Consider the following 15,911-nt stretch of genomic DNA (forward strand, 5'->3'; position numbering starts at 1 on the left):
AATTGGTTGTAATTTGGTATTTTGTGTCTCCAGAGGCCAAAAAACATTCCTACCAAAGTTGGTTTACATATATAGGTGCACGTTTTGGTATAGCCCCCATATAACGCCCATATAAAGTACGCGTCATTTTTATATATTTTGAATGTATTAGTCCCATTTGGCAACTGAATCGGTTGTAACTTTGTATTTTGTGTTTCCAGAGGCTAAGAAACATTTCTACCATAAAATGATTATATAGGTCCACGTTTTTGATTTTCGGTATTTTGAAGGTTTTGGCCCCATTATCACACCGAAATGGCTGAAATTTGGTATTTAGTCTTCGTTGGGGGTATAAAACTTTCCCCCAGAAATTCGTAGGTGTAGGTCCACGTCATCATATAGCCCCTATAGAACGGTGGAGGGTATAAAAAGTTCGGCCCGACCGAACTTAACGCTTTTTACTATTTTTCGTTTATTTCAATAAATTTTCTTATTGTACAAATAATATATAATTTTTACTCGCGGGTTATAATCTCTAGATATAATATAATACATATTGTTAATCATCTTTGTTTGAAATGAAATATTTAAAATGAATTTTTAGACTGTTTTAAACTTATTTTACCGCGAAATTGAAGGGCTAGGTTAAAAGGCGTGTGGGCTGACAATAAAAGTTAGAAAGTGGGCATGGTTGGGTGGGATATTCAGCTTTTGGAAGACAGACAATATCAATCTCTCCCAGTATTTTGTACTTTACGAAATAAATAAGTTTTCTCCCGTCAATTTGCATTTTTAAGATAATGCCACCTAAAAATTTTATTTTTTCTTGGTCGACCAGGACTGATTCCTTCCGGTAAGAACAATATAAGAAGTATACTAGTTACAGTAGATATCTTTATTTATTTAATAAAAACAACTATTCTTACTTGTCTATATCTTTTTATAATTATAAATATAATATGTTTACTAAATATATACTTCGTATGCCATAACTTAAAATATTTTGTAAACGGGGTTGTCTAAGGTAAAGAAATCCTTTACTATTGTGAATATCTCTGCAAAACGTGTATTGTTTTTGTTGTCAATGGATAGACGTGATACAATCATCACAGGTTCAGATTTCATATCATTACATTAGACAACATTATGGGGCGTAAGTTTTTGTGGTAATTAGAAAGAGTAGGTGTGTACAGTGTGTGTGCATAAGTATATAACCGGAATGTATTCACTACTTATTGTACTAATCCAAATGTGTTCGGTTCCAAATTAAACTATTATTTTACATGGACATGTGTGTACATAAAAACCTTCTTATCAACAATACTAGATATATAATTAAATACCTTTGACTTACAGCTACATACATATGAATATGTACATACATAAAAAGATATGTACCTTAGGCCTAGAGAATAACTACGAAATGCAATTTCAACGGATCCATCTGGGCCATTGAGGGGCGTGGTTCGCGAGTACTCGACGAGAGATAAATTTGCGTTTGGAACGCTAGTAATTTGTATTCTTGATTTATCATTTTTTGTCGTTATCCAATTTGCTTTTATCCAGAGACGACGAAACCATTCCGCCTCCATTCGATGGATACAATTTCTCTAAGTAATTGAGGGACTCGTTAAGAAAAGTCTGGAATCGAAAGAGTACATTAGTTAGGAGTAAGTTATTGGCAAAGACTATGTTAGTTACCTGAAAGGCGTGAAGAACAGCCATAATGGCGGGGGAGCCAAATCCATGAGTGATTAGCGAAAAATGTGTTAAATGTCGTTGCATTGAAGGTTCTAACAGATGTTGTGAACGTGTTCCATATTGTGTTGTGCGGTCCTGGCTTAGTACTTGCATTAGCTCCTTAGTTATCTGTTGAAAATGTTAAAGGTATTTTTATAATTATTTAAATAATAATGCAGTATATTATTTTCAAACAATTATCCCCAAAATTTTTGCTGTTGTTTTAATTTTTCTTCTTTCCCCTCCCTACCTATCATTTAGGTATGGTATATAGCTATAAACGATATAACAAAATACCGATAACGTAATGGACTACCGTAACATAGTAGAGGTACACTAAATTTGATTGAATTTGCAAATGTACGAAAATTGGGCAGATTGCAGGCGTAGATATGAATTATTCCCATGAATCTTCTACAATAACACGTTCGGGGAAGCAAAAAAAAAAAAAATCAGAGAGGTGCACAAAATGACACCCAATTATTTTCGAAATTTAGTTTTATTGTATTTATTCATTCTTTTTATACCCTCCACCATAGTATGGAGGGTATATTAAGTTTGTTTTTCCGTTTGTAACGCATTGAAATACTCATTTGCGACCCTATAAAGTATATCGTCTGCTCCGTCGGAAAAGGTCGTAAGTCCCTCTTAATAAATTTTTCAGGAGGAAGAAAAAACATTTCAGCGCTTTCTGTATTAAAGATTTTATTATGGTGGTAAAAGCAGCATTTTTCGTTTATTTTTTCCGCTTCAATACCTGTACTTTGTTTGACAAAATTCCGTCGCGTTTGGGAAATAATTGGATGTCTTTGGACTTACGACCTTTTCCTTGTACAGTTTTGTATTTTTGTAGGGACTTACGACCTTTTCCTACAATTTACGGACGTTTTTAAAATAAAATATTTATACTTTACAAAACAATGTGGAAAGGGTATAATAAGTTTGTTTTGTCCAATATTCGTGTAACATCGCGAAGTATTCGTCGTAGACACCCTCCCCTTGCCATTTTTTCATATCTTGACAAGATAAAGCGATCTAGCTATGTGTGTCAGTCCATCCATTAACAATTGTAATAAAACTCCAGGTCTCAATTTTGGACCGATTGTCAGTAAATTTTGCGGAGAGGTCGGGTTAAGACCAGAAGTGACCCCATTAGATGTTGGTTATGATCGAAAGGTGTGAAATGGACCAAACCCAAAATTTTTACCCGACTTTGTAGCTGTCCTGTAGATCGCAGTAATATTCCGATCGGAGCGAAATTTTAAGAATGATTTGAGTTTAAGACAAATAATAAGCTTGCAATTTAACATGCTGATGAGATAATTATTAGCGGGTTTAATGGACCAAAACTTTTGTGTGAACTCTTATATATAAAAGACAATGTGTGTATGTTTGTATGTTCTGCATAGACTAAAAAACGGCTGACCCCTTTTTTAAAATTTCAGAGAATATACAAGGAACAACCGAGGTGAAAATAGGCTTTATAGTTTTTGAATTTCGGAGGGGGCGGGGGCAGGCCCTATTTTTTAAAAAACGCTTTTTTGCAAAAGATGTGAAGGTACCCTAAGTACTTATTCCATTTAATTTTCAGATTATGCACAGGGATGTTCCTTGGTGGAAGTAGGCTATATATTTTGCTGAATTTCGGAGGAGCGGGTTACACCTGCGCCCTATTTTTTTTAAATGCGCCATATATAAAACTTATGAACGATTCCGTTTCCCCAATCCTGGGTACATATTTTAGCAATAAGACCCGACCAGAGTAAAATTCAAAGTCGGTATAACCATGACCGTCTGCCCGTCTTTTAAAATTAAGATACTGCTTGCAATTTTTAAGATAGATCTTCGTGATTTGGTACAGATGTTTGGTATTGACGCCTTCATATAGCCCCCATAGAATGGTACCTCCCGCTTTCCGCTTTCTTACTTGTTATTGATATTCACTTGCATATCCCAACTAATTTGCAATGCAAAAAATTTAATTGACATAAGAAAAGGTAACATAAACTGTTTCAAGGGCCAGCAACGTGGCCTTGTATTTTTGCCTTACGACCTTTTCCTTCAATTAAATTTCATGATTAATTCCGTTAATGTACGTGGTTTCTTAGCTACATTGTAATTCCAAATAGTGTCCTTTTTTGTCTTCCCAAGTATTTCTGCCCCAACTCACTGCATCTTTAGTTTTTGTCTGCAAACCATGTAGAATCTTCAGCATGTAATGTCTTCCTACGTTTAGGAAGTATATCATCAGAGCTTTCAGAATCACCGAGAAAACCATAGGGAACTAGACCCATCGTCTAATTCCATTCCAAATTCATACTGCTCTTTGTTAGCAAAAATCATGATGCCTTCTTAGTTTTATATCATTTCAATCAATTATTATTTTAGAATCATTTAATAATATAAACATTGCACTTACCCGTCCGTTAGAAGGTATTACTTTATTGAATTCAGAATACAAACTAATCTCGTTATGTGAATAAATGTCCCTAGAGAAACCACAAATTACCAGTTGATAAAGTTAAGTAAGATATACGACAGAAAAAACAGTAAAAATTTTGTTTTTTTTTACAAATACATGAGGTATTTGAACACATACAGCATCCCAATTTGTATATATGAAAAGGCCAGAAGTACATCTTTCATAATCAGTTCGCTTATAGGGGAAAATAGATTTCAAATGTAAATTTTCGTTACAATATAGAAATTATCACATTTTTGTTCAAAAGTTTGGTCCACAGGCTCCGCCAAATATCATCCGATTATCATCCAAAGGTGTAGGCTAGTTATTTACATTGTTCCCCAACCATGAATGACGTTAAACATTATATCTGAACTACATTAGCTGTAATATTCTTTTAAAGTATACATTTTCCTGTGGACTTACGACCTTTTCGTACTCAAATTTGTACGTTTTGTGGACTTACGACCTTTTCCGACAAGGGCAAAACGTATAGAAAAACGCGACATACTACAATTTTCTTTGTATCATACGACGTGTTTTGACTTGTACTATCATCCTGTAACAAAAACGCGATTTCCAAAAAAAGTGGACTTACGACCTTTTCCGACGGAGCAGACGATATATATTCTTGATCAGGGTAAAATTCTAAGTCGATCTGAGCACGTCCGTCCGTCCGTCCGTCCGTCTGTGGTAATCACTCTAGCATCCACAAAAATAGAGATAGGAAGCTGAAATTTTGGGAAAATGCGTCTTTTGTTTGCAGGCAGGTCAAGTTCGATGATGGGCTATATCGGTTCACGTTTTGGTATAGCCCCCATATAACGGTACCCCCCGATTTACGGTATTTTGACATTTTTAGCTACATTTTCAGACCGATTTGGCTATAATTTGACATTTAGGGTTCTTAAGTGTCAACAAACGTATATAACAAAACTTGTGGACATAGGTCCACGTTTTGGTATAGCCCCCATATAACGGTACCCCCCGATTTACGGTATTTTGAAGTTTTTAGCTACATTTTCAGACCGATTTGGCTATAATTTGACATTTAGGGTTCTTAAGTGTCAACAAACATATATAACAAAACTTGTGGACATAGGTCCACGGTTTGGTATAGCCCCCATATAACGGTACCCCCCGATTTGCGGTATTTTGACGTTTTTAGCTACATTTTCAGACCGATGTAGCTATAATTCGACATTTGGGGTTCTTAAAAGTCAATAAACTTATATATTAAAAGTTGTGTACATAGGTCCACGTATTGGTATAGCCCCCATATAACGGTACCCCCCGATTTACGGTATTTTGACGGGTTTAGCTACATTTTCAGACCGATTTAGCTATAATTTGACATTTTGGGTTCTTAAGTATCAATAAACTTATATAACAAAAGTTGTGGACATAGGTCCACGTTTTGGTATAGCCCCCATATAACGGTATACTCCGATATACTGTATTTTGACGTTTTTAGCTACATTATCAGACCGATGTAGCTATAATTTGACATTTAGGGTTCTTAAGTGTTAATAAACTTATAAATTATAAGTTGTGGACATAGGTCCACGTTTTGGTATAGCCCCAATATAACGGTACCCCCGATTTGCGGTATTTTGACGTTTTTAGCTACATTTTCAGATCGATGTAGCTATAATTCGACATTTGGGGTTCTTAAAAGTCAATAAACTTATATATTAAAAGTTGTGTACATAGGTCCACGTATTGGTATAGCCCCTATATAACGGTACCCTCCGATTTACGGTATTTTGACGGGTTTAGCTACATTTTCAGACCGATTTAGCTATAATTTGACATTTAGGGTTCTTAAAAGTCAATCAACTTATATAACAAAAGTTGTGGACATAGGTCCACGTATTGGTATAGCCCTCATATAACGGTACCCCCCGATTTACGGTATTTTGACGGGTTTAGCTACATTTTCAGACCGATTTAGCTATAATTTGACATTTGAAGTTCCTAAATGTCAATAAACTTATGTGACAAAATATGTGGACATAGGTCCACGTTTTGGTATAGCCCCCATATAACGGTACCCCCCGATTTACGGTATTTTGACGTTTTTAGCTACATTTTCAGACCGATGTAGCTATAATTTGACATTTAGGGTTCTTAAGTGTAACTAAACTTATATAACAAAAGTTGTGGACCTAGGTCCAAGTTTTGGTATAGCCCCCATATAACGGTACCCCCGATTTACGGCATTTTGACGTTTTTATCTACATTTTCAGACCGATTTAGCTATCAATTGACATTTAGAGTTCTTAAATGTCAATAAACTTATATAACTAGTGGACATAGGTCCATGTTTTGGAATAGCCCCCATATAACGTTACGGTTTTCAGTTATTTGATGATTTTAGCTACAATATTAAACCGAACAAGCAGTAATTTGACATTTGAAGTTCTTAGTGGTCACAACACCTGTCCATCAAAAATTGTCAACATAGGTCCATGTTCGGATATAGCTCCCATGTAACAGTACCTCCAAATTTTCAGTAATTTGGCAATTTTAGCTACAATTTTTAACAGAACTAACTGTAATTTGACATTTGAAGGTTGTAGTGGTCACCACACATCTGCATCAACAATTTTCAACATAGCCCCAATATAACGATACTTCCCTATTTTCGGTACTTTGAGGATTTTATTTAAAATGTTTAACCGAACGTAGGTCCATGTTTTTGTATAGCCCCAAAACAAACCTCCCGATTTTCCGTACCTTAGCTTTATTTTTTGGACGAACTTGCTGTAATTTGAAATTTAAAAGTCAACAAAAATTGTTCATTTAGGTTCATATTTTCGTATAGCCCAGATACCTCCGAACTAGCTGTTAATGACATTTGAAGTTCCCACGTTATGTACCGATTTTCGATATTTTGAGGATTCTAGCTAATTTTTTAACCGAATTATACATACATACATAGGCCCATGTTTTATTATAACCCCTATATAACAGTACCTCCCAATTTCTAGCCCACCAAAAATTGTCAACAGTTAGATATAGACACCATAAAAAAGGGCCTCCCGAATGAAGCATTTTATGTACATTATCTGACATTTTAACGTACTCACTTAAAGTTGGGGACAGGAATGAATATTTTATGGTGGAGGGTATGAAAAGTTCGGCCCGGCCGAACTTAATGCTTTTTTACTTGTTTATTATTATATTTACTATAGATATTGTTCAAATTAGTCGTATTATGCATATTAATCACAAAAACTTAATACTGTTTACAAGTAATGATTAAAAAATGGCGAATGCTATAGCATTCACGTCATCTTGCGCCACCATGATCGTGTTAACGGACGCAACCTGACGGAAAGCAACTTGATTTTAATCATACCTAAATGGTCTTGCCTCAATCCACCGGAGTAATTAAAAACATCGTTTAAAATAAAACAGTAAATGTACAATAGTGCTAACATTCTTGAAGCGTAAAATGATGAGTAATTCTAAAAAACTTTCACGAGTTTATAGTGCAACTATTAACATGTCCATCCATATCAATACATTCCTTTTATTATTTACCTGTTGTGAATGTAGTAATAGTTCCTTACGACGGTATGAATCTTGTGGTTCTGTATTGTGCCTTACAATGTATTCTGCTAATTGTCTCGCGGGAAATTCTGTTTCACATACAAAGTGAAAATCCTTAGCCAAATGAGCAGCCTCTCCTTCAACTAACGATGTCAGTAGAGTGACATTTGCTGCTTTGCGTCTTCCGGCAGGTAGATTCAATCCAATTTTTTCCAATTTTTCTCTTAGAAGTCTTCCACCATTTTTACTTTTAGCCCTATTAAAAAAATAATTTTACGATGTAATATAAACATCAATCCAAAACATAAACATCAAAATAAAACATACCTCCTTAAAACACCACCCAGCAGGGATGCATTCAGACATTCGGGGGGAGATAGCCTTCTTTGCACTTCAGCAATAGTTACTTTATACTTTGAAGTGCTGGACAAAAGACTCAAACGACCGGGAACGGCACAAAATACCTCGCTGGGCGAACCTGAGCTAATATTTCCTACATCCTTCCCACTTTTCATACCTACAAAAGAAATACAATACTATTGTTAGTAGTCGCACATAGTTCAGTGATGACGTATTACGAAGATCATGTCGTGCTATCCTGCCAATTAGAGGTCATATTACATTGTACAAATTCCGTGAGCTCTCTTTCTCTTCATTATGTTAAAAGTGAGCCTGATACGCACACTCTGTAGGTAAAAACAGTATTTGTGCATTGTATTCATTCATTGTATAAGCACCATTCGGGTAATATAAACAACCCCAAAGAAACTACCGGGGTGTGAATTAGTAAACGCCCAGATTATGTTTTAGCGAATCCACAACAAATATTTGTCATAAGATCGTTAGTAGTGTACATGCTACACTGTTGAGACATTCTGAAGAGTGAGAGAGCATGGAATACATTATATATGTGTACTTACTCTTAATTAGAGGTAGATCTGACATAAAGGCTACGTTGTCGTCCATGCCTGGGTTTTGTCCATCGTCAACCGCATTTTGGAGAGCTTGATGTAAGGCCAGTGGATCATGGTCATGAGCCAGACGTCCTCCATGTGTTGCTCCGGTTGATATCGCACTCCCATAATCACCACGCCGGTCTGAATATGGAAATCCATGTGATAGTTGTGTCTACAGAAATCAAAATTATTATATTAGTTAACTAATACATATATGTTCATACGTTTTTAATTATTGAGTTTTTGTGAATATTTGTACATTAAGGTTATAAAAAGTAAATAAATAAGATAATAATAATTATTTGTATGTTCCAGAACTGCAAAAGTCTGCTAATTTTTACTACATCTTTTTCAGATGTAATTCGAAACATTTTAGTTGTAATTCGTAACATTTAATTTGTAATTCGAGAATTCTATATGTAAATTCCATTTGTAATTCGATTATTCCATTTGAAATTCGAATTATTCCATTTGTAATTCGAATTATTCGATTTGTAATTTGAATTATTCCATTTGTAATTCGATTATTCCATTTGAAATTCGAATTATTCCATTTGTAATTCGAATTATTCCATTTGAAATTCGAATTATTCCATTTCTAATTCGAATTATTTCATTTGCAATTCGAATTATTATATTTGAAATTACACATGAAGTCATTCGAATTACAAAAGAAAAAATTCGAATTAGAAATGGAATAATTCGAATTTCAAATGGAATAACAGACCTATGGAACAAAAAACAGCACTTGCTGCACACTGCGCACTTACAGTTCATGCGCCAAACTTTAAAGATGTAAAGATTTTAACACAAGAAAATAACTATAAACGTCGGTATATGCTTGAGATGTTACACATAATTAATGTCCCTACAGAAAGTAGGATGAATTTTAAAACTGACACAGAACACTGCGCGCAGATTTATAGAAATACAATTCAAAAATATCAAAAGAGTAAATAGCTTAGTTGAAATCACCTGTGATGGAGAGAAGACAGTGTAAATTGCAATCCACTTAACAATTAAAAAGTAATTAAAAGTTGTTATTTTTGTTTATATTCATATAACAATGCCTTTTGTTTTACTTAAAGATAAAATAAATCCCGAAATATCGGTAAATAAATGCAGATATAAAACAAAAATCAATATTTGTTTTAATCAAAAGGACCTACAGCCGAAATGTCAACTAAAACATTTAACAAAGATGCAACAATTAATGTCTGTGTAGAAAGAGTAGCAACAGTTATTAATATAGATCAGCGACGATCAGATCTTAGAATACATGTGCATATGTATAGTTGACAGACAAGAACCAAACCGCAATATACTGTATGTATTTGCAAATAATCAATCTTATTGAGCTGATGATCTACACCAGGGCCGCTCTTCTTTGCAAAGACAGTATGCTCGACGATCACACTGAGTTGTCTTTGCATTTACTTTTCTCCCTCACGTACACTATGCGTGAACAAAAACAAACAAAAAACATCATTTGGTTGTTGCTTTTTTCTCTCATACATTCACATATGCCTTTGATTTGTTTGTTTGTTGTTGGCAGTTAAAAGAACTGATGAGGATGAGTGGTCTCATCCGAAACCTTAGCTTTATTTTTTGGACGAACTTGCTGTAATTTGAAATTTAAAAGTCAACAAAAATTCTGCAACAAAAATTGTTCATTTAGGTTCATATTTTCGTATAGCCCAGATACCTCCGAACTAGCTGTTAATGACATTTGAAGTTCCCACGTTATGTACCGATTTTCGATATTTTGAGGATTCTAGCTAATTTTTTAACCGAATTATACATACATACATAGGCCCATGTTTTATTATAACCCCTATATAACAGTACCTCCCAATTTCTAGCCCTACAAAAATTGTCAACAGTTAGATATAGACACCATAAAAAAGGGCCTCCCGAATGAAGCATTTTATGTACATTATCTGACATTTTAACGTACTCACTTAAAGTTGGGGACAGGAATGAATATTTTATGGTGGAGGGTATGAAAAGTTCGGCCCGGCCGAACTTAATGCTTTTTTACTTGTTTATTATTATATTTACTATAGATATTGTTCAAATTAGTCGTATTATGCATATTAATCACAAAAACTTAATACTGTTTACAAGTGTCTTTGCATTTACTTTTCTCCCTCACGTACACTATGCGTGAACAAAAACAAACAAAAAACATCATTTGGTTGTTGCTTTTTTCTCTCATACATTCACATATGCCTTTGATTTGTTTGTTTGTTGTTGGCAGTTAAAAGAACTGATGAGGATGAGTGGTCTCATCCGAAACTATAGTCTTCTCCGCCTCCACCTCCGCCTGCATTTTGTAATTATTAATTGAAACATATTTGGTGATTTTTTTTGTGAAATTCAATAAAATCTGGGGATTTCAAATTTCACACATGGCACAGTGGATCCACCCATTGGCCAAAAATTAAAAAATTAGCAAATCTGACGGCTATGACATGGACCTTTTTAAAAATATATTAGTTTTTGTTTCATTCGAACGCGATCTTCTTAAGAATAGCTACAAAAGTCGGAACATGTGACTAATATTTTTTGTTGTAAGTACAATCTATATTTTAAGTGCAAGTAAATATATTCAAAATATCGCGAAACTAATACGTATAGCAATATATTATAGCTGCATACTTTCTTACTATGTATATTTTGTAATGCCAATTCGATCATATACTTAAATTTGATCCAAGGTTTTAGTCATGATGCCCACCAGTGCCCACCTCGGGAATAATTTTCCAAAGTAGGTCATGGGTTTAAGATTATTCAGTATTAAAATCAGCTGCCATCTAGTGCCAGACTATAAATGGTGGGTCGCTGACTAAACCTGCCCTAGAATAGGGTTTATATGGATATATTAGCGTATAACTCTGTTATCTGGGCAAGTACATTAACATAATTGGCATCAGTGGCAAGATGAAGAAATCTTCTTCAAATTTGTCTTTCGTTGGCGGTACGTGCCTTCGAAGAAGAATGCTGTAAGATCCATATTAAAAATTTGAACAATTTGTAGACAAAAATGTAATTTAATCCGCTAAATTGGTTGGATTTTATGTTGTGTTGGAGATTGTTTGGTTTCCCTAAGCCTATTTTTGCATCATAAGATAATTAGGACCTTTGTACATGTCATTTTGTATTAACAGCATAAAACAATTCTTACCGTATACCCAATCCAGAGGGGAAAGGGGTCGAATGTTACGCTCGTGGTTTCTTAAAACAATCTTCGCAGGACCACAAAGCTGTAACCGGCGCATTGGCTTGATTTTTACACTCTAAATATTTTTGGCCACTTTTTCCATACAAGTGGATCCACTGTGCATGGGTTATTTTTTCACAACGGATTTCTTTTATTCCTTTCTTTTTTTTAAAAGGGTGAATAATATCTTTCGAATAAGCTATTCATCTTTCAAATCGGTTAATAAATGGCTATATTACAGGGGTTGAGTCATATCAATATAATTACTTTGTACCTATATCGACAATTCCCAGTAGAAATATTTTATAGCCGTAGCTAAGACATAATAGTCTTCCTAATAGTTGAAGAATGCCCAAATTTTTCGTAAAAAATGTATACTTGAAATAAGTTTACAACATTATTGCCTGTTTCACTAAAACCATTCGAACTAAAATATGTACATTCAAACCTCTACCATTTTTTTTTTTTGAGAAATATTAAAACTATTATACATATAACAAGAGTTTGGTAGCGATCCGAACTTATTTGAATTCGAATCGTGTAATATAATTTCGGTTTCATATATTTCTGAGCGTTGTATAGATTCTCTACATAGTTTTAAGTTGTTTTTCAAGTTTTATACAAAGCCTGAGATATAATAATTTTGATTTACTCCCAGATTTTATCATGTTTTTTACCTTAAATCAAGTTCGTTTTTTTAAATAGTCTGGCTTAATCCCATTGTTGTTGTTTTATTATTTTAAAATAACTAATTTATTAGTGGACAAAGTTTGGCTTGTTCGCCAAGGGGTAAGGCAGGAAAGACTAGTTCAATAATGAGCTCTATATAGCTACATTTTTCGACCGAATTAGCAGTAATTTAGCATTTTGGGTTACCTTTTTTTAAAAACTTCTCCCTCAAATGTTATCACGGTACATACTTTGATAGTTTTGGCTAAAACTAGATTCAATTCGACATTCGCCTTCCCTACCGCAGAGGATATTAGTTACATTTTCGGAAAGAAGTAGCAGTGGTCAGTAAACACCTTTGTAAAAAAGTGTGTAAATCCATCCATATGTCGACGTTTTAGCATAGCATTAATGTTATGAGTGGCCAGTGTCTATACTTAAGCATTTCGAGTTCTCAATTGGAAGGAAGAAAGCTTTCCTGCAGAAACGTGTTTGAGTTGAATTTATACCATTGTCGTTTAGCAAACTTTATGGAGGAACGAAGAAAAGGTTCAACCCGGCCGCATATTACGCACAATGGTTTTTTGCACCTTTTTACTGAAATTTGATTTTTTAGTTTTAGTAATGTTTTCAGTTGCGATTTTAACTTATTATATACTATTATAAAAAATACATTTGTATATATGCAGTAAAGCTGTTTAGTTACAAATGCAAGAGTAAATTCTAAAGGCATATGAAACTTCTTAATAAACTAAGGTTCATTAAGATACAATGGTAAAATACTTTGATTGTCAAGAATTATCATCCCATCAAATAGTCAAAACATTGTAACATTGCGTTACATCCCAGTTATACATCTTGTCCTTATGGATTTTGTTGATTTTTCAATCGCTTGTGTATGATTGTGTGACTGGCAAAATGGATGGGAATAATACAGAACAAGTGTATGAAAGACGAAAGCAACGGCAGGGATGCAAACAAGACAAGGATTGCAAATTGTTGAAATTTTTCGATGTAAGATTCTTATACAAAAAGTTTGTTATTACAAAGCCAACCAATAACACATTTCCCCTCATGACCCAAGGACTGTTTTATTTAAGGGTTGAATTACGCTTCTCTTGGTCCAATCCAAAGTACGCTGAACACCAACCAACACATCATTGTAGGGTAATTATGTATGGAATATAGAAGAAATTGCCAACAGAAATTTGGGGTTTTATCAAATAACCCTGTTAATAAGTAAGTTGTCTTGGCAGGCTACTATGTATGCACATGAACTGATGTTATTTTTTTTTAACAGAATTTCACAAATTCTTTGTAGAAAGATTATCCCAAGAAAATGTGGAGAATGTTGCTAAGAATGTTAGCTCAATCTTTGAGGGGGTTGTGAAAATGTGTGCATGTCTGTAGATTGTAGTATATGTAAGACAGTGAAGTTTAAATATTTAAGTTGAAAATGAAGCACAAATAACGGAACAGTTGGATGAAATGAAAAATATTCAAACATTTTTAAGAGATAGATTTTTGCTACGTACCACGTGTCCTTGTAGTTCTGCTTCCCTGTGAGATCTGTGTATGCCCAACTGATCCTGTGTAGACCTCAGCCCAGCTAATTGATTGTAATGGTGCAGGGGTGTGTGGTGCAGTGTAGGCAATGGTTGTCCATATGGATCTGTTCCCAGATATTCCAGGGCGCCATGGTTCTGTAAATATGCAGGTATCTAATCAATGTTAGTATAATTTTTATTGGTTGATTTTATAACTCCTATGAACAAAATCGTCTTATGATTGGCCATAATTACCTGTTGTTGTGGTGGACTCTGTGTGGAATGATGAAACGGAGGTGGAAAGTACGGAGGTTGGAAATCAGACTGCAATGACTGATGGTGCATTGTTGCTGCTGAACTGTGGGTTCCACTATGGCCACCGTGACCAGCTGTCGGACCACCTCTGCTAGCATGGCTGCCAGTGTGTGTTGTATATGCAGGACTATTGCTTGATAGTCCCAGACTGCCATGACTTGTCAAACGTTCCTAAAATATAAGGACAATTCTCTTAGAAATAAAAATAAAACCATAGAAATAAAACTATAAAGACTAGAAAAAGTTTATTTCATTTACAAGAAATTTACAAAAAAATGTAAAGGCACTTCTGTATAGCATAGCATGCTTAAACAAAACAAGTAAGAATGGCGTTAAGTTAGGCCGGTTTGAATTTTTTATATCGTCGACCACGAACCGTATTCAAATAAACAGGAAGAATTACTGTTCTTTCGTTTATGAAAGTACTAAGCTCTTCATCTACTTTAAGGCTTATTTTTGGAAGAGCAGAATATCTTAACTGATGATAATCACTTTATATTGATTATTTTTTGCGTGGAGATTTTTTAACCATTGAGATTCCAAATGACAATCAAAACCCTTTAAAATAGCTCACATAGGGTGTAATCATTTTTCTTTCCAAAACATGGACCAATATTAACAATTTTCCGAATTGAGCCTTTGTATCCTACAATATCAAATGAAAGCGATCTTGGTTCCAAAATTTGGCAGAAAACAGCCTAGTAATTCATTAAATTGGGCAAAACCGGTTCATGAGGGGTAGACTAAAACCTGCATATACAGATGCTAAAACAATAATAGAACTACTGTGGAACAATGTTTTATGTAGATGTTGGGCTAAATATTTATGTTTGGAGGAAAATATTTTCTTTTCTCAATTAGACGTTCTCAAAATCTGGAAATAGAACCAAAAATATATAACAAAGCCCATTAACAGAGGATTGTTTAACAGTAATATGGATCTGACTTTGTCGTTAGAGACTAAACCTTATACATGACAACAAAACTGTGAAAAATGAACTTGTTTTCGTTGAAATCCTAGAAAATATGACTCTATTTCATTTAGAAGATAAGTTGACACTAGTTTGGTTCTTCCAGAAGGATATGCACAGTAATAATTGGGCTTATAATCTAGAGGAAAGTCAAAGAACTTGTGGTATAGATGTTCTGTGACCATACTCTAGGGTTGTACGTTGTTCCTAGACTATAACTAATCAAAACAAGTGAGCAAAGGTTATAGTCGGGACGGGGCCGACTATGTGATACCCTACACCACTACCCCTGTCCATAAGCTAATCACTAGTAAACATTTCTTTTAGGGAGATACTAACGTTTTCACCTATCTGGCTTTTAACCAAATGATTTAAGGCGAACTAAACCAAAATACTTAATGTTTAATTTTATATTTTACTACTGTCGACATCTACTTGGTACTAATTGAAAGCTTTGCTGGTATTCTTGATTAGCATTTTAAACGTCTTTAA

General features: G+C 34.4%; 1 protein-coding gene across 2 annotated transcripts in view; it reads right to left on the reverse strand.

Moving 5' to 3' along the window:
- Positions 1–853: 853 nt before the first annotated feature.
- Positions 854–15,911, reverse strand: part of TfAP-2 (transcription factor AP-2) — a 77,191-nt gene continuing 62,133 nt past the window's right edge. The window contains exons 2-8 of one of the 2 annotated variants that reach the window (XM_073984805.1): positions 14,389–14,619; positions 14,122–14,289; positions 8,659–8,866; positions 8,066–8,255; positions 7,730–7,994; positions 1,681–1,848; positions 854–1,620 (exon numbers count right to left, since the gene is read on the reverse strand). In XM_073984805.1, coding sequence (XP_073840906.1) covers positions 1,510–1,620; positions 1,681–1,848; positions 7,730–7,994; positions 8,066–8,255; positions 8,659–8,866; positions 14,122–14,289; positions 14,389–14,619 — 1,341 coding nt within the window. In that variant the 3' untranslated portion in view covers positions 854–1,509. Of the gene's footprint in view, positions 1,621–1,680; positions 1,849–7,729; positions 7,995–8,065; positions 8,256–8,658; positions 8,867–14,121; positions 14,308–14,388; positions 14,620–15,911 lie in introns of both variants that reach the window. The other variant, XM_073984804.1, reaches the window with a different exon arrangement.

Source organism: Musca autumnalis, unplaced genomic scaffold (assembly GCF_047663935.1).
Source record: "Musca autumnalis isolate F117 unplaced genomic scaffold, ASM4766393v1 scaffold_4, whole genome shotgun sequence".
NCBI lineage: Eukaryota > Metazoa > Arthropoda > Insecta > Diptera > Muscidae > Musca > Musca autumnalis.